Source organism: Astatotilapia calliptera, chromosome 4 (assembly GCF_900246225.1).
Source record: "Astatotilapia calliptera chromosome 4, fAstCal1.2, whole genome shotgun sequence".
Lineage (NCBI taxonomy): Eukaryota > Metazoa > Chordata > Actinopteri > Cichliformes > Cichlidae > Astatotilapia > Astatotilapia calliptera.
Window position 1 is genome coordinate 21,799,260 of NC_039305.1, and position 17,887 is coordinate 21,817,146.

General features: G+C 40.6%; 2 protein-coding genes across 2 annotated transcripts; one reads left to right on the top strand and one right to left on the bottom strand.

Annotated features, from left to right (window-relative positions):
* The first annotated feature begins 1,995 nt into the window (after positions 1–1,995).
* On the top strand, positions 1,996–6,042 carry LOC113021563 (uncharacterized). The gene is made up of 3 exons (XM_026166306.1): positions 1,996–3,242; positions 4,395–5,912; positions 6,037–6,042. Exons 1-3 carry the CDS (start codon positions 2,136–2,138, stop codon positions 6,040–6,042), a joined length of 2,631 nt encoding a protein of 876 aa, XP_026022091.1. The 5' UTR covers positions 1,996–2,135.
* Positions 6,043–8,116: 2,074 nt separating this feature from the next.
* LOC113021055 (NLR family CARD domain-containing protein 3-like) lies at positions 8,117–17,650 on the bottom strand. Its single transcript, XM_026165465.1, has 12 exons — positions 17,585–17,650; positions 17,104–17,471; positions 16,881–16,903; positions 16,552–16,788; positions 13,086–14,955; positions 12,344–12,526; positions 11,557–11,724; positions 11,260–11,433; positions 10,362–10,523; positions 9,647–9,820; positions 9,509–9,558; positions 8,117–8,905 (listed from the first exon to the last, which is right to left on the bottom strand). The coding sequence occupies exons 2-12, from the start codon at positions 17,364–17,366 to the stop codon at positions 8,394–8,396; spliced, it is 3,816 nt and encodes a 1,271-aa protein (XP_026021250.1). The 5' UTR covers positions 17,367–17,471; positions 17,585–17,650; the 3' UTR covers positions 8,117–8,393.
* Positions 17,651–17,887: the final 237 nt, after the last annotated feature.

Consider the following 17,887-nt stretch of genomic DNA (forward strand, 5'->3'; position numbering starts at 1 on the left):
CTCCTCTTATTAAAATTTCACTCAGTGACATGGTCTTGGATTTAATGTGAGCAGTCACCCCTTTGTGCCTCTTGTCTGAAATTCCTTTTTAGTTTGTGAACAGACAGACATTTGGAGAATGTACGACTATGATAATGTTGTAGAGACCCACCCTTTGGCACATCCCAGCACACCCACTCACTTCACCAGATGCACCTTGTTTAGTTCTCTCACCTTTGATTGGGTGTGGTGCTTGTCCTCGATTGCAATCACCTGTCACACATTATATGTCACACATTATATAAGGACTGCATTCACTTTTGGCTCACTTTTTCTTCACTTCCACACGGGGCGGCAGCTGAGGTGAGGTTCTATTTGGGTTTTATTTTATGTATTGTTTAAGGGAATGAGTAACTTAAATCTGTTTTCCTGTTTTCTTTCAGCTGTGGCAGTCCATGTGTGTCTTTGTTTCCTTCCTTCTTTGCCTTATTTATTTGAGAATAAAAGGAGAACCCTGAGAATAATTCTGAATTAGATGGCTGCTTTTTCTTATTCTAACCGGATGAGCCCATGATGCTGATTGCTTCAGCCCTGAACCTTCCTTCCTTCAAAACATGGTCCTCCGAGCCGGAGCAGTGTTAGCGTCATGGATTCAAAGCAGCCATTGACTGAAGGTTTGAGAAGATCCAGTCGTGATAGTCGACCTCCTGCCTACCTGCAGCAGTATGACGTTCAGTATCCTGGAGCTAGAAGAGCTACATGTGAGACAGAGAGCCAAACTGAATGCCAGCATAGTGACAAAGACACACATGGGCCGCAGGATCCTGTCGGAGAGTCAGAAAGACAACCAGAGACATCCCCTGCTCCTTTACCCACCAACCAAGATGAGGTCATGAGGGAACTCCTGACAACAATGAGGGAGATTAGGCAATTTATGATTCAATCATCTCCTTCCCATTCTCGTAGCTCCAGATCTTCCATTCGCACAGTCTCATCTGATGGAATCAAAGCTTCTGTATGCAGTTTACGAGCCAGTCCTCAAACACATCAACGACATGAGCAGCTCCCAGTGATTGATACAGTAACCTGTCAATCACCCTTCCAGCCCCCGCAGATTAGCCGTCAGTCTGGCTTAGTTACAGCTGCCAGCCCTCCTTTACCTAATTCAACAATACTAGATGCTGCTATCCCTTCAACTGGTTTGCCTAGACCAGTCCTTGCTACAGAAGATGAGACTCCCTTTGATTTCCTGGCCTTATCACGGCAGGATCTCCACCAGATCTCATGTGTTCAACCTGCTGTTCCTTTAGCTGAAGACCCTGTTCAACCTCTCATTCGCATATCTGACCACAAGCATTGCCCTCCTCTAGAGCAGCAACCAGCTACATCCAATGCCTCAACACCACAGCACTTTACAGGAAGGGCCAGAGTCGTCTCTATTTTTTGAGGCGACTGAGGTCCTTCAACATCTGCCAGAAAATGCTGAGGATTTTCTATGAGTCTGTTGTGGCCAGTGCGATCCTCTATGCTGTTGCATGCCGGGGGAGCAGGCTGAGGGTCGCAGATGTCAACAGACTTAATAAACTGATCCGTAAGGCCAGCAATGTTGTGGGGATGGAGCTGGACTCCCTCAAGGTGGTGTCGGAGAGGCGGATGCTGTCCAAGATAAAGACAATGTTGGATAACACCTCCCACCCACTCCATGACATGTTGGTCAGTCACAGGAGCTCGTTCAGTGAGAGACTGAGATTACCGAAAAGCACCACTGAACGACACAGGAAATCATTCCTGCCTGTGGCCATCTCCCTGTACAACGCATCCACTTAACACACTGTTTGCTGCTACAGCTACACATGTTTCTTTTCCAACTATTTATTTATAAGTGACTTATGTATGTATGTATGTATATATATGTATATATTGTACTATTCTTAGTTAGCGTATTGTCTGTCTTGTCTTAATGTTGGTTTAAAATGGAGCACTGTAACAAAAAATAATTTCCCCCAGGGATCAATAAAGTATTCTGATTCTGATTCTGATATGACCAGAAACCTTTGATACCTGGTACTGCTAGCTCGGGTCACTCCTCTAGCACGAGAACACATGTATATAAGCTTGAAGGTCCTTCGTTTCCAGACCTTAGTAGAGAAGACGAAATGCAATACAGGATGTTACGGATGGCCCTTACAAACCTTCTTGATCCTCATGAGACAGAGCACTTCAAATATCACGTCCTTCTTGATCACCTCAAAGTAGACCAAGCTAAACGATTAGCTCTTGCCTTTTCCTACGCTCCTGACCCATACACACAAGCCATCAAAGCCCTTGATGAGCGTTATGGGCAACCAAGACAGCTGGCATTGAAAGAGCTAAAGAATATACTGGAACTGCCTCCTATCAGAGCAGGTGATGGTCAGAGCCTTGATAATTTTGCTCTTCGAGTACAGGCTTTAGTTGGGTTGCTTAGCACTATGGGAGAACAAGGACGTGCAGAACTAGATTGTGGCTCCCATGTCGATCGCTTGTTAGCGAAGTTGCCTGCAGAGCATGTCAGTCGCTTCAAACGGCATGTTTACAGGGAACAGGGAGAAATGACGTATACTTTGCCTTTGTTCTCATCCTGGTTGCAAATGGAATGCAAGTGTCAACCAAGGAAGGCCAGTCCTGTTTCATCCTTCAACCAGCCACGACCTTCCCGTAAGTACACCTCTCCACTTACAACAATATTACATGGGGCAAATACATCTGATGACCCTGTACAGGCAGCACAACCCATCATAACTAAGGCAACATGTGCATATTGCCGCTCACCTGAACACCACATTAGTAAGTGTCCCGAGTTCATTCAGAAGACAAAGGATGAGAAAATAAACTGGATAAAAGCAAACAAACGGTGTTGGCGTTGTGCTAGGACTCATCAGGCCGCAAAGTGTGACCTGAGGAAAGCATGTGCCACCTGTATGGGACTACATCTACAGATCCTATGTGATGTAAATAAGAGATCTAAAACTGAAACTAATCCTGTAGTGAGGACACTGTACTTTGATAGACCTAGTGACTGTCCTAGTGTCCTTTTAAAGGTTGTGAAAGTGCTCCTGCGAAACGGCAAAAGAACCCTTGAAACATATGCAGTACTTGACGATGGCTCCCAGGGTACCATTCTTCTGACATCAGCTGCACAGCATCTCAACCTAACTGGGGAAGCAGAGAGATTATCACTTAGAACGGTCCGTCAAGAAGTTGAAACTATTCATGGTTCTTCCGTAAGTTTCAAAATCTCACCCATCGCACACCCAGAGAAAACCTACACAATTAATAATGCCTTCACTGCAAGTCACCTAGCACTTTCAGACCACACCTACCCTGTATCATCTCTCCAACGGAGATACAAGCATCTTCAAGGTATCCCATTACCCATTATTAATAAAGCAGCGCCACTCCTGCTCATAGGCTCAGATCATACTCACCTCATCACGCCTAATGCTCCATTGAGGCAGGGACCATATGGGTCTCCTGCAGGAGTTAAAACCCAATTAGGATGGACACTTCAAGGTCCGATCACAGATTTTCAGCCCCAGAGCAGTACAGAGCATGTGCAGTGTTTGTTCACATCTCTCAGTTCATCTGCAGATGTACTGCGTTATCATGTTGAGAAGCTATGGCAACTAGACACTTTACCTGAATACAGTGAGAAATCTGTGATCCGATCAAAGCAAGATCAACTGGCACTGGAACTCCTTGAACAGGCCACAAAAAGGGTTGAGATCAATGGTGTTAATCGCTACGCCACTCCTCTTCTTCGGATGGCAAACTTTCCTCCTTTGAATGTCCCTCCAACTGTAGTCATGTCTAGACTCCGCAACACTGAGGCTCGGTTAGCTAAAGATCCTGACAAAGCCATGTCTTACAAGGATCAGATTTTGAAATTGGAGCAGGCAGGCTATGTAGTCAAACTTAGCCCGGAGGAGATGCACAATAGCAAAGAAACCTGGTATATTCCTCATCATATGACAAGTCACAACAATAAAGATCGCATAGTCTTTGACTGCTCTTTCACATTTCAAGGTCAGTGTCTCAATAAGTACCTATTGCCAGGACCAATCCTAGGCCCAACACTTCTCGGTGTTTTGTTGCGTTTTAGGCAACATTCAGTGGCAATAAGTGGCGACATCAAAGGCTTGTTTCACCAAGTCCGTCTTCTGCCTCCTGATAAACCACTCCTCCGATTCCTGTGGCGTGACATGAACAAAGCAGCTCCCCCTTCAGTGTATGAGTGGCAGGTACTCCCCTTTGGTACGACCTGCAGCCCTTGTTGTGCAATCTATGCACTGCAGAAACATGTGAAGGAATATCAATCTGACAAAGATGTGCAGTCTTCAGTAATGCAGTGTTTCTATGTTGATAACTGCTTGCAGAGTTTTCCATCAGCAGAGTTAGCTCGAACACTCCTAGACAAATTAAGAAACCATCTATCAGAAGGAGGCTTCGACCTTCGCCAGTGGGCCAGCAATAATCCTGTTGTGATTAGCCATCTACCATCTGAGGTAAGAACGGCAAGTAATGAACTTTGCCTGACTGAAGACAAGCCATCTGGCCCACATGAACGCACATTAGGATTATTGTGGAATTGTGAGATTGATTTGTTTGCCTATAAATACAGAACTCTAGCCTCACACCCCACCACAATGCGTCGTATCTATGCAGTACTTGCTCGTCTGTATGACCCATTAGGCTACTTACTCCCATTCACAACACGCGCCAAAACCTTGGTGCAAGAGCTATGGAGAAAAGAGAGAGATTGGGACGACCCTTCCCTTCCACACGACCTCTTAGAGGCATGGAAGTCCTGGGAAGAAGAACTTTGTTATCTCCCACAAATTGCCATCCCACGTTGCTATACTTCTAAGGAAATGGATGTTTCTACCACAGTTCGAGACATTCATGTCTTCTGTGACGCTTCAGAGCGAGCATATGGTGCTGTCGCATATTTGAGATCAGATGATCTTGAAGGCCATGTAGAACTGAGTTTCTTGTTAGCTCGCTCACGTGTTGCTCCTAAACGGCATTTAACAATACCCAGACTGGAGCTATGCGCAGCCCTACTAGGCGCACGCCTCTGTGAGCTCATACAAACAGAACTCACCTTACCAGTCAGGACTACCACCCTTTGGTCTGACTCGACAACTGTACTTCACTGGCTTCAGTCAGATTCCTGCCGTTTCAAGGTATTCGTAGGAGCCAGAGTCTCAGAAATTCAAAACCTCACAAACAGCCAAGACTGGAGATACATCAATTCAGCCACAAATCCTGCTGATGATGTTACGAGAGGTAAATCCCTGAAAGAGTTCCTTAGCTCAAACAGGTGGACCGAGGGTCCCTCGTTTCTGCATGAACCTCCAAATAACTGGCCCACAGTTACAGATCTCCATCCTGATGATGATCAGACTGAGTTAAAGAAAGCCTACTTCTTTGGTATTGTCAGTATACCCTCCCATACATACACACCCAGCTTTAGAACGTATCAAGAGCTATTGGATTTCACGGCTCGTTCACTCTCCAACCAAAAGGGTAACATTCCTTCTGCAGCTGATTATCAAACAGCAGAACAAGAAATCCTTCGTCAGGCACAACTGGACAGTTTCGGCGAAGATTTAGCCCGTTTACAGTCAGACAAACCCCTCTCATCCGACAGCCGTCTATTGTGTTTGTCACCAGTGTTGTGCAGGAATTCTGGACTTATCCATGTAGGAGGCCGACTACGGCAAAGCCCAGACTTGGAATTGAATGTCATTCACCCAATAGTACTTGATCCTGCTCATCCAGTGACCAAATTAATCATACAAGATTATGATGACAAACTGCATCATGCTGGTTCAGAAAGACTTTTTGCTGAACTACGTCGGAAATTCTGGATTCTCAGAGGAAGGGAAGCCGTACGCAGGCATCAGTATAGCTGTGTCGCATGTCAGAAATGGAGAGCACAGCCCATCATTCCAAAAATGTCAGACTTGCCTGCTGCTCGTCTTAGGTTATTCAAACCACCTTTCTATTCCACAGGAATAGACTGCTTTGGACCATACATGGTCAAGACCGGCCGCAGATCGGAGAAAAGGTGGGGAATAATATTCAAATGTCTCACCACTCGGTGTATACATCTTGACCTCCTAAACAGCATGGATACAGACTCCTTCCTCATGGCCCTCCAGCGATTCATTTCTCGACGAGGAACACCCCTGGAAATTATATGTGATCAAGGAACTAACTTCAAAGGAGGAGATAAGGAACTACGGGCAGCTTTTAACAACCTTGCTCCGACTCTACAGCCGGTCCTGATGACTAAAAGAATCCATTTCAAATTCAATCCCCCGCATGCACCCCATTTCGGTGGAACCTGGGAGAGGGAGATAAGTTCTGTGAAGAATGCTCTGAAGAGAACCATTGGTGCACAAATGGTCACTGAAGAGGTCTTAAGAACAGTCCTAATTGAGATTGAAGGCATTCTGAACTCAAAACCCCTAGGCTATGTATCCTCAGACATTGCGGATATTGATCCCATAACCCCAAACCTTCTCATTATGGGCCGACATGATTCGTCACTTCCCTTAGTATCCTATTCTGATTCTGACCTCCTAGGTCGACGACGATGGCGACATGCACAAATATTGGCAGATCACTTCTGGCGGCACTTCATAAAAGACTATCTACCATCCCTCTAAAGAAGACCCAAATGGCAGAAGGAGAACCCAGATCTCACATTGAACTCTGTTGTCATGATTATGGATTCACACCTTCCACGTGCCCTTTGGCCTGTAGGGAGAGTGACACGCTTGCTGAAAAGCCCAGATGACCGCATCAGAAGTGTGGAGGTCTTAGTACAGGATAAAATCTATATCCGCCCTGTCTCCTGTCTGATCCCCCTGCCCCCGCTTCCTGACGAAGATCGATCCTGACCATATCAACATATTTCTCTCTAGAAAATATGGGGGCGGCTGTTGTAGAGACCCACCCTTTGGCACATCCCAGCACACCCACTCACTTCACCAGATGCACCTTGTTTAGTTCTCTCACCTTTGATTGGGTGTGGTGCTTGTCCTCGATTGCAATCACCTGTCACACATTATATGTCACACATTATATAAGGACTGCATTCACTTTTGGCTCACTTTTTCTTCACTTCCACACGGGGCGGCAGCTGAGGTGAGGTTCTATTTGGGTTTTATTTTATGTATTGTTTAAGGGAATGAGTAACTTAAATCTGTTTTCCTGTTTTCTTTCAGCTGTGGCAGTCCATGTGTGTCTTTGTTTCCTTCCTTCTTTGCCTTATTTATTTGAGAATAAAAGGAGAACCCTGAGAATAATTCTGAATTAGATGGCTGCTTTTTCTTATTCTAACCGGATGAGCCCATGATGCTGATTGCTTCAGCCCTGAACCTTCCTTCCTTCAAAACAGATAAAGTCTAAAAGGTTGAGCTCAGGTACAAAGCAGAGTTAATTGTGTCACTGCCTGGGGCTGGGACAGGTTTAGAAACACAGTCACGCAACCTCGAATCGCACTACAAATTCTTTATATCACCTTTTATTTAGACACATAGCTGTCACTATTCTGTACTTTAGTTTAGGCAGGAAGTTATTTGCATTCAGATTTTCCATTGTACTTTAGTAACCAAAGAGAAACACAGTGATTGAATGATTTAGTTTAGAATTTGAATTGGCAACACTGATAAAACCAGCATTTTGCTTCTATTAGTCTTAAGTCAGTTTGTGATTCTTGGTAAATGTTTGTGATTCTTATATCTTGTGTTTGAGCAATAAATATTCTTCCTAAAACCAACAACATCTGATATGTCTTTTCCCTTCACCCTAGTCAGTCAAAGTAGATAAGTAAAGAGGAGTGTCACAAGGAATGCAGTCCAACCAATAAAAGCCTTTAGGGTGAGGTTCACCTATTTCCAGGGAAATCGAATCATGAAGTGTGCAAAGAATAACAATACTTTTTTTTTTTGGCAGTTCTGCATCGCTATCATTCCCAATTCTGGGGTGATCCAGCCATAGTGTATGAGGTGCAAGAAAATAAAATGAACAAACGCGATTTTTATTTTTTTTAATTAAGTACAGCACCTTTCCAGACATTGCTTGTGGTGTCAAAAAAAGGGAGAGCTAAATACAAAAAAAGTACAGTTAACTAATGCTGACACTGACAATACAAAGAGTCTTTCTCCATCAGTTTTGTGTGTATATATTGCTACTCTTGGTATGTCTGGATAAGACCCTGACAAACATTAAAAAAATAATCAAAGCCACGATCACATAGCCAACCGGCTTACTTGTTCCATGTGTGACAGGGCTGTAGTATACTGTAATGCAATGTATGGTAAACTGTATAGGGTCCCTTTCCTTTCATCCAAAATGTCTACCTACTTAATTTTACAGAGGTAAACTGATCCATTATCCAGACTGAAACCAGCATGGAGTGGTTCAGTGAAGGTTGTGTTCACGGTGTACAGGTGGGTAACTGTATCAGGAGAGACTTTAAAGAAGGACAAAATCCCTGCCGGCCAGTCCAGGTAAACTCCTATGATAGGACTATAAAGTGCTGCAAAGTTTATACAGGAATTGTTATGATAAAAACAACCATCATTCATCCAGCACCAAGACTTTTCATTCTTTCCCAATGAATAGTCAGAGGCAAAGTCTCCCTCCCGGTCAATGCTTTTATATGCCACTCCAACGTTAGCATGAGAACACTTAGCCTCCCAGTAATGGCGACCTGTCAGACCTTCTTCACAGAGAACCTGGAGGGTATTAAATCTGTCTGGATGATCAGGATATGGTTGCTTTTCTGGGGCATATTCTGCCATTCTGTTCTCCTTGGTTAAAATAATATTCACACCTGCTGTGTTTGGGTCAAGTGTTAGGTCACAGGCAACTGGAATCAGAGCATGCAAAAACAATTAATTACTTGTAATAGTAATATTATGTAAGTATGGTTCTTCATCTCTGGTTATTGTATCATCAAACTTTAAAAAAAAGCTAGGTTACTTAGTATTTATACATTTCCCCAAGTCCCTGTTCATACAATTGACATGCTGTGTAAACTGTTTACGTGAACATTCATTTTGCATAGTTCTTTCCTGGTTGTTATTCTTGTTGTTTTACATTAAATGTTTTAACTTTGATGCATGAGGAATGTGGATTGTATCTGATTGCCCTTATACCAGTTGAGTTAACAGATCTGGAATAAATGAAAGCCGCTTTTATACAGAACATTGTCCCTTGGCCACAGAAAAAGCTCTAATTTGGATATGACTTTAAACTATAGACTATCATTGATTAAGCACAAGGCCGCATTGGACTTTACACTTTCGTGATGTAGAAATATTATTTATAATAAATCACCATTGTTCATTTTTGTATATTCATCCTGATTTGGAAAATGTTTAGGGACTTGTAAACACTTGCAAATATAACTGCATGGATGCAAATCACATGTAGCATGTAACATTTCAGGAACAAGAAAAGGTTTTCTTACACTGTCTCAGCAGCTTCAGGTCAACCCAGCATTCTGCGTTTTGGTCCACACTGATGGGAATAATGATAAAAATCAACTTGCAAACATTATTATAATATTATCAAGTATAAAACTGTGTTTGTTATTGGTTTTCCATACTTGAGTTTTTCCAGACTGCAGCATGAATCCCTCTGTTTTTCCTTCAGCATCTGGACTATGTCATCAGTGAGATTATTAAAGCTGAGGTCCAGATCTTTGAGACTGCAGGGTTTCAAGTTTAGAGCTGAGACCAAAGAGGAGCCTCCATCGTCTGTCACTTTACAAAATGATAGCCTACAGAAAGCAAACAATGAGTGGTAGATGCTCTCATCAGTGCCAAGTTTGACTTTCTGTCATAACACAAGTGCCATTTCATAGCTTTTTCTCAGTGTCCCTTTGGACAGCACTTTGTGCCTCTCACTTTTTTTGAGTGATATCAAATGATTAGATTGCAAAAATTATTGCAAAAAAGTGTTATGCTTAAGTTCAATAAGGAAGACCTGCAGTCACACATCTGTATGCTTCCCATGCGTTTGGTGGCTAATCTAAGCTTACGTCACTTTCACTTTCCCACGCTGTCAAGCTCATTGCGACATTACAGACTAGTCCGATCATGTTTCTGCGCACCTTCTTGAGGCCAATCAGCCTCAAATCCACGTACTTAACTGAGCAAATTTAACTGAACGTTAAATTAGCTGATTTCTGTATATCAGTAAATCATGTTCAGTTCCTTCTAATTATCTCTCATTTTTGAAATGCAACTCAACTGTACCGTATATTCAGTTTCTCTTTTTAAAAAGCATGACCTTTTGTCTGAGTTATTTTTTGTACTAACCTGAGTGTTTTTAAACCTGTCAGTGCATTGCACAGTGCCAGCACCCCCGAGTCTTGTAGGTCATTGTAGCTCAGGTCCAACTCTTTCAGGTGGGGAGGTCTGGAGCTGAGTGCTGAGGCCAGCATTTCACAGCCTTTCTCTGTGACTTTGTTGTGAGTGAGACTGGATGGAAAATGTTGCGATACAATAATTACCAAAATATTTGAAATAAATGAAAGAAAACATTACTGTGACAATAATTCTCATTTTTCCTCATATACAGTTCTTGACACATTTATTAGACTGTGTGAGAGGTTTATGCCACAGCTGCAGTGGTAACTATATCTTTATTAAAAATTATAATCATATCTTTTTTAATGCTTGTGTAATGGTGTAATCCACCAGTATGCAAAAGCACTTTAATCAAAATGACATTTTAATGCTAATATACAATCATTGCTATTATCCATGAATTTAAAAACTACCTTATTTTATTTTTTTTCTAATTATTGTGCCATGTTACAATTATTACTTGCATTTCTGAACAGAAAAATTGTTTTAGTTATATGTCGATATTATTTATTGTTTTATGACAGGTAGTCTAATAAATTTGCCAAGTGCTGTTCAATTCAACAGCACAAGATTAGAATGACAATCTTTGTTTTTCATTCTAATCTTGTGTTGTTGAATGATAAATAAATTATATTTATGATATTTATAATAAATAAACAGATTTTTCCTAAATAGTAACACTAGAAAAAACAAGTTAAATTTCCCCACTGAGAATCTGTTCACCAGCATCACAACCATGATACTCCATGTCAAAAGTACTTAGAGTTAAAATATTTCAAACTGAGCTTTCTTCCTGTTGACTAAACTTTAATAATACCAATAATTACTTTTTAGTAAAGAATTTTACCTTAATGCCTCCAGTTTACATTTCGTGCTCATCAGCTCTGCTGACAGTTTCTTCATTTCTGAGTCTTTAAAATTGACGTAGTTCAGTTGCAGCTCTCTCAGATAACAGGTGCTGGATTTAAACGCTGCCACTAACTCTTCACAGATTTTCTCAGGCTTTGGATTTCGGTTCAGTCTTTTGTTGCAGAGAATAAAATTGGATTGTTGTTTTTATCTGGCTGAAATTTTTCAGAGCAACTGAATTTCTGACATATGAGAAAGCCAAAAAATTAGATGAAGAATAACATATAAAACGGACCTGAGCTTCTCCAGTTTCTGGGATCTTAATCCAACTGACAGCACAGAACATAGTGAGTCCCTCAGGATGTTGCCACTCAACTCCAGTTCTCTTAGATTTGAGATTACTGATTGGATGGCTGATGCCAAATCTTCAGCCTGTTGTTCTGTGAGTTCTTCACCAGAAAGACTGCAAGGGTAAAGGACAATAGGTGAAAAGATCCACATGATAACATTCACCACTATGTCAGCTATACCTGTTCACAAATCTAGTCAACCAGTCACACAGCAGCAACCCAGTGCAATTAGGCATGTAGAAACAAGATGTCCCACTGAACTTCAAACCGAGAGTCACAATGGAAAAGAAAGGTGATTTAAGTGACTGGGAATGTGTCATGTTTGTTTGACAAGACACTCAGATTCTCTGTTAGTACTAACTACTGATTAGTTAATACTAATAGAGAATCATTTAAACACCACAGTCTACCTGACCATGTCAATTCCTTTGTAACCATAGTATACACATGTGTATGGTTACAGGGGGATTGTCTGGAAACAACAGTTTCAAGCAGGAAACCATACAAAGCTCTCTGAAGAATGTTCCCAGAACCTTGTTGAATCTATGTCATGAAGAAGTTAAGAAGACATCTGAAGTTAAAAGGTACAGCCCACTACTAGCCAGGTACACCTAACAAAGTTTCCAGTGAATATATAAGCACACTGTTCAAAAAGCACAAAATCATAATAAGAAATGACAGATCGTACAAAAAAAAGAAAGAAAAAACCCTCAAAATGATAATTTTACCAACCTTAGAGCCTCTAGTTTACACTGAGAATATTTTAGTCTGTCAGCCAAGATTTCTGCACCTTCATAGTCCCTGCTTAGAAATGTGTTATTGACTAGGTGCAGCTCAGTTAACACAGAGTGTGGTATGCAAAGAGCTGAAGAGATCGTTTTATATTCCGAAACACTAAGATCCAAGCCTGAGATTCTGCAAAAAAAATTTGATTAAATTAAATAAATTTTTTTAAAAAGATCATTGTGCAATGTAGAGTTTTAAAGGCATGTAGATCATTTGCTAGCATATATATATATATATATATATACGGTGAAAATACGGTATTTGTTGTCTAATCTGAAGAATTTTTACAGTAAAAATGATATAATTTTTTCCAACTCAGCACTAGAAACCTGTGCTCAGTTAAATGGTTTTGATTAATTTTATTTATTCTATATGGGACAGTAACATGGTATGTGCACAGTTATTCCCACTAATCACCCATAGCACTGAGCACGTAATTCTAAGGCCTCAATTCCGCTGTGTTTTCTTTCTGTTTCATTTTAAACAGCTTTTTTTATTTCACAGTGCCAGACAAAGCAGCAAAGACTGCAAAGACTCCATTGATCATAACCGTAAACTATATTTCACACTGTAGTCTTGTTATGACTCTTCTGAACTGGCATACCAATATATCAAAGTACACTGACATATGTTAGACCTACAGTTTCACTGGTGTTTGTCTGATAGATTTGCTTCACTATAGACTTACCTTGCCTTTTTGCAGTTCCTCACAGCTGGAAGAAGTCTAAAGATACCTTTTCCTGATGGTCTGTATTTCTTGAGATTGAATTCATCCAGAGGTGTGTTTGACATCAGAATCAAGTCAGCCAAAGCTGAACACTCAACAGGAGAGAGCGGTGATTCAGGAAAACAATTTGGTTTCAGATACTTACGTACTGAATCATGTAGGGAATTGTCTTTCAACTCAGTCAGGCAGTGGACAAGGTTTAGACATCTTTCAGCTGAGCAGTCAAACAAATCTATTTCTAATAGACTTGACCGAATTTCCTCAATATTTGTTGAATGCTCTTCAGTCTGCTGAATCAGGCTTTGAAGTGGTTCTTCTGATGATTGTAGCGAAAAGCCAATAAGGAACCTGAGGAACATGTCCAGTTCTCCGGTCGTTCTAAGAGCCGAATTAGCTATTGTAATTTCAATCAGTTCATTCAAAGGTAGATCCACTGGATCACTTTCCAAGATAGTCTTGAGCTCTTCATCAGACCCTTTTAGCATGAAATCCTTGAGACTTTCAGAATCGATTTTTTTGTTTGCAAAACTGTGATATACAAAGAGAACAGCAAAATACTCTTGAACTGTCAGATGCACAAAGCAGTAAAGTTTCTTTGTTAGGAACACACGCTCTTCTTTGAATATTGCTGTACACAACCCGCAGTAAACTCCAGCTTTCGTTATATCTATGTCAAACTTCTTCAGGTCTTCAGCAGTGAATATGATCCGGCCTTTTTCCAGTTGTTCAAAAGCCAGCCTGCCTAATTTCAAAATGAACTCTTCATTTGACTTAAAAAGCTCTGCTGTATCAGGCTCTTCCTGGTCTTCCTGGTTGCCATATTTTTCATTAGCTATCATCATCTGAATAAGAAGGAAGTGTGTGTACATCCCAGTAAGAGTTGTGGGTATTTTTTGGTTTTCATCTTTGGTGTTTCCCATTTTACGCATCAAGTACTCAAAAACATCCACAGCAATCCAACAGAAGATAGGTATGTGACACATAATGTACAGGCTCCGTGACATTGTTATGTGTTCAATTATTTTTTCAGCGACTGCTTTGTCCTCAACTCTTTTTCTGAAGTACTCTATTTTTTGTGGATCATCAAATCCTCTGACCTCGGTCCACTGGTCGACATAATTAATAGGGATGCGTCGAACTGCTCCTGGTCTTGAGGTAATCCAAACAAGTGCAGAGGGAAGAAGATGTTTCCTGATAAGGTTGGTCACCAGAGTGTCCACTGAGGACACCTTCGTAGCATCATCCAGTATTGTGGTCGTTTTGAATTTCAGCTGAAGTTGACTTTCATCGAGACCATCAAAGATGAACAAAACTTTACGATCAGCCAAAGCTTTCGCAACTGCTATGGTTTTAAGTTCTGGATGGAATGTTTTCACAAGGTTCTCAAAGCTAATCTGATCATCTTGGACCAAATTTAGCTCCCTGAATGGAAACATAAAGATGAAGTCCAAGTCCTGATTGGCTTTTCCATCTGCCCAGTCAAGGATGAACTTCTTCACAGAGACAGTTTTTCCAATGCCAGCGATTCCCTTTGTCATCACAGTCCTAATGGCTTTCACTTCTTTGTCGTCTTGCTCATGTTTAAAGATGTCATTACAGTTGATTCTAGTACCCTCAACAGTTTGATTCCTTGCTTTATCTTCAATCTCCCAGATCTCATGTTGTTCATTGACATGTTCACTCTCCCCTTTTATAATGTGAAGCTCTGTGTAAATTTTATCCAATGATTTTTCCTCAATAGTAGTCTTTTCAGTGCCTTCTCGCTGCCGCTGACACTTCTGCCTCAGATATTCTTTGTTCTTTTTGATGACCTCCTTGATGACATCTTCTGCTGTAGGTGAAGAGGAAAAAGAACAATCTTATAACTATCATTATCCCTGGTCTAGTTCCAGCATTAGATTCTTTTTAAATTTCTTGTTTCTTCCAACAAGTCTGTTTGTTGTCTGTGTGGACTCTATTACTCAACTATTTATATATGTATATATGTACAGTGTTGAGTTCTTTAAAGTAATGCAGCATGTTATTTAATTACTAACCAGAGGACTTAGTTAGTTACACAACTGTATGCAAATGTACTGTTTACAAGGTCAGGGAAACCTGAAGACTGAAGAAGTTACGGGTGATGAAATGTTTCTCCCGCTGAAAACGCTTGGTTCAGATGAACAGAATCAACTTTCAGTCCATAGACAATTCCAATTGATCGCCACTATTTCTCTAGACACTTCAAGCCTGACTGCTCATCACTGCCTTTGTTACCTGTTGAAGATCAGACTTTGGGTGCTGGGCTGGGGTTGGATTCAGTTTAAAATTACTCTGGGTTTTTGACTAGTTGGGTGTTAGCATGCTGTCCTTGTAAAGAACCAAAGTTGTGTTACCAATTATGCATTTTTTTAGTCCGAATTATAGTTTCGACTTTACCGTTGCACTTTTGTCCTTTTGGGCAATACAAATTAGTAATGTCCATATCGCCACTTCTCAAAAGCTGCATTGATATACTTCTTCAGCATTTTCCTCCCCACGCATACAAACACAAATCAGCTGATTGTAGCGCAGGAAGGACGCAGGAAAATAAACATCTGATTTTTTTTCCTCTCTACTGTAACTGTTGTGTAATTACTGAATTTAGTATAGTAACACGTTAACTTACTCCATTACTGAAAAATCCAAAGTAATTACAGCAATGCATTACTTTATAACTCGTTACACCCAACAATGTGTATCCACGTGTTCAGCGTTCAGGCCATTACACACCGAACACGTGTTTTTGCATAAGATTTGCCATCTGAGAACCTGTGAAACTAATTAAGTCCGTCCTGTTGTTTCTAAACAAAAAACAAAGAAATTCTGGGTTCATCCATTTTTTCTGAAAAGGCAGTAGCAGGGGCAAATTCATGGTTTGATCGAGCACTTGAATTTTCATTACACCACTATCATACATATATTCGGTGTCGCTGTTTGAGCTCTTGTTAACAGAGTTGGGACCACATCTTAGAAAGCAGAGAAATCATTTCAGAAAGCTGAGTGACCCGGAGCAGCTTGTAGCTGTGTGTTGGAGGTACTGGTGTGCGTTTTGTGCTACAACCACACCTATAGCCAAATGCAGTGATCTACTTGTTGAGATCAGTTTACTTGGATCTGAAAAAGTGAGCTTGGTTCCAAATATGCACTAAAGTATCTGAGTCTAAAACATTTTTTTAACACAGAAAATATTTCCACAGATTTTATGTGCTTAGATTTTATGCAAAAATCTTACTAGCTAGCCTTTAGTTATGTATTATCCTTTAACGTGGCAAAGTATAGAAAGCCTTCTCAACAACTTTTGCAGAATTATCTGCATGTCATAACTATCTTATATTTTATGCATTAAATGAAAAACAAAAGAGATAACAGGGCAGTTGAAAATGTTTCACCCAAACACCTTACATACTTTCACATGTCTCCGGCTGAATTTCTTGGAGGCTTCTGAAGAAAGCAGATTTGACTTCTTGAGTAGTCAGGGCGTTGTAGAGTTCCCTCATCTTGTCCTGGCTTGTTGTTGCAGCATCAATTTTGTTGTAGGTCTCTTTATGGATCATTTTTTGCTGTCTCATTTCATCTGCTATTGGCATCACTAAAGTGACGCTTTGAATGAGCTTAGACCTGTTGCTGTCCACCCAGTCAGCTTCTTTAAAAAAACACAAATTAATTGTAAGAGACTGCATTTTAATGGGTATTTTATGACCAGAGTTTGTCTTAAAATTATTAACTTTAACTCACCATTTTTGTTGCTGAAGCAAGGACTGACAAAGGACAGAAACAAAGTTACTGTAAGTGGTTAATGTGTAAACCATATCATGTTTTAAAAGAAAAGGGTAAGAGTTGCATCTTATATTTATGTTGTTACACTGATTGTATATTCGGGTTTTTTTTTTTAATAAAATCAGTGTGATAATAAAAGACTAAACAGTTTTTTTATGAATGAAAAATAATGAAATCTCACCTGAAGGTGTTACCTTCAGCAGTAGCACAGTCATGTGCACTGCTGTTCTCACTACAGTTGTTTTTTCCAGATGTTTCTTCTGCATGTCTGGATAAATGCTCTTCTGCTTCCTTCAATGCAGTCCCCAGCCCCTGCACAGACGGCCGTCTTAGGAGGGAGGAATTTGCTCCACTTTCCTCTGTGCTGCAAACAACCTTTTTCTTTTGGTCAGATTTGTTGTTTTGCCTTTGACCCCTCCTGTGCGTAGAGCATTGGCTGCCCATGTTTGTTCTTCTGTGTCAGCTCAATGACTCAAAGCGTTTAAGTGCGATCTAGGCTACCACGCTCTATCGCATTTAGTGCTGTGGCTTTACAACCGCATCCGGTGTCTGTAAAAGTAAAAGTAAGAAAAAAAAATGAAGCATTCAGAGAATTAATGATCATTGACATCTAAGATATTTGATTGGGTGAATGTGATATGTGGTTAATATATTTATCTTACCTTTGTGTTCGATGTCCTGTAGTAGCTGCAGTAAATATGAGAGTTGGCTGGGTGAATCTCTCTCTGTTCACTTGATCGTTTTCACTCTCTCTATCTCTCTATCTCTTGCGCTCTCTTTTTCTCTCTCTCCCTCTCTTGCTTTGTACATTGTGTAAAGAATCAGATACAATGTAACACCACCGGTTTGGTGAGTTATTTTTTCTATGTTCAGATAGTAATAGCAAACACGTTATTAATTTGTTAAGGTAAACCCATTCACGGTAGACTACTGCCAGTTTTAAAATGTTTAATTTACCTTTATTA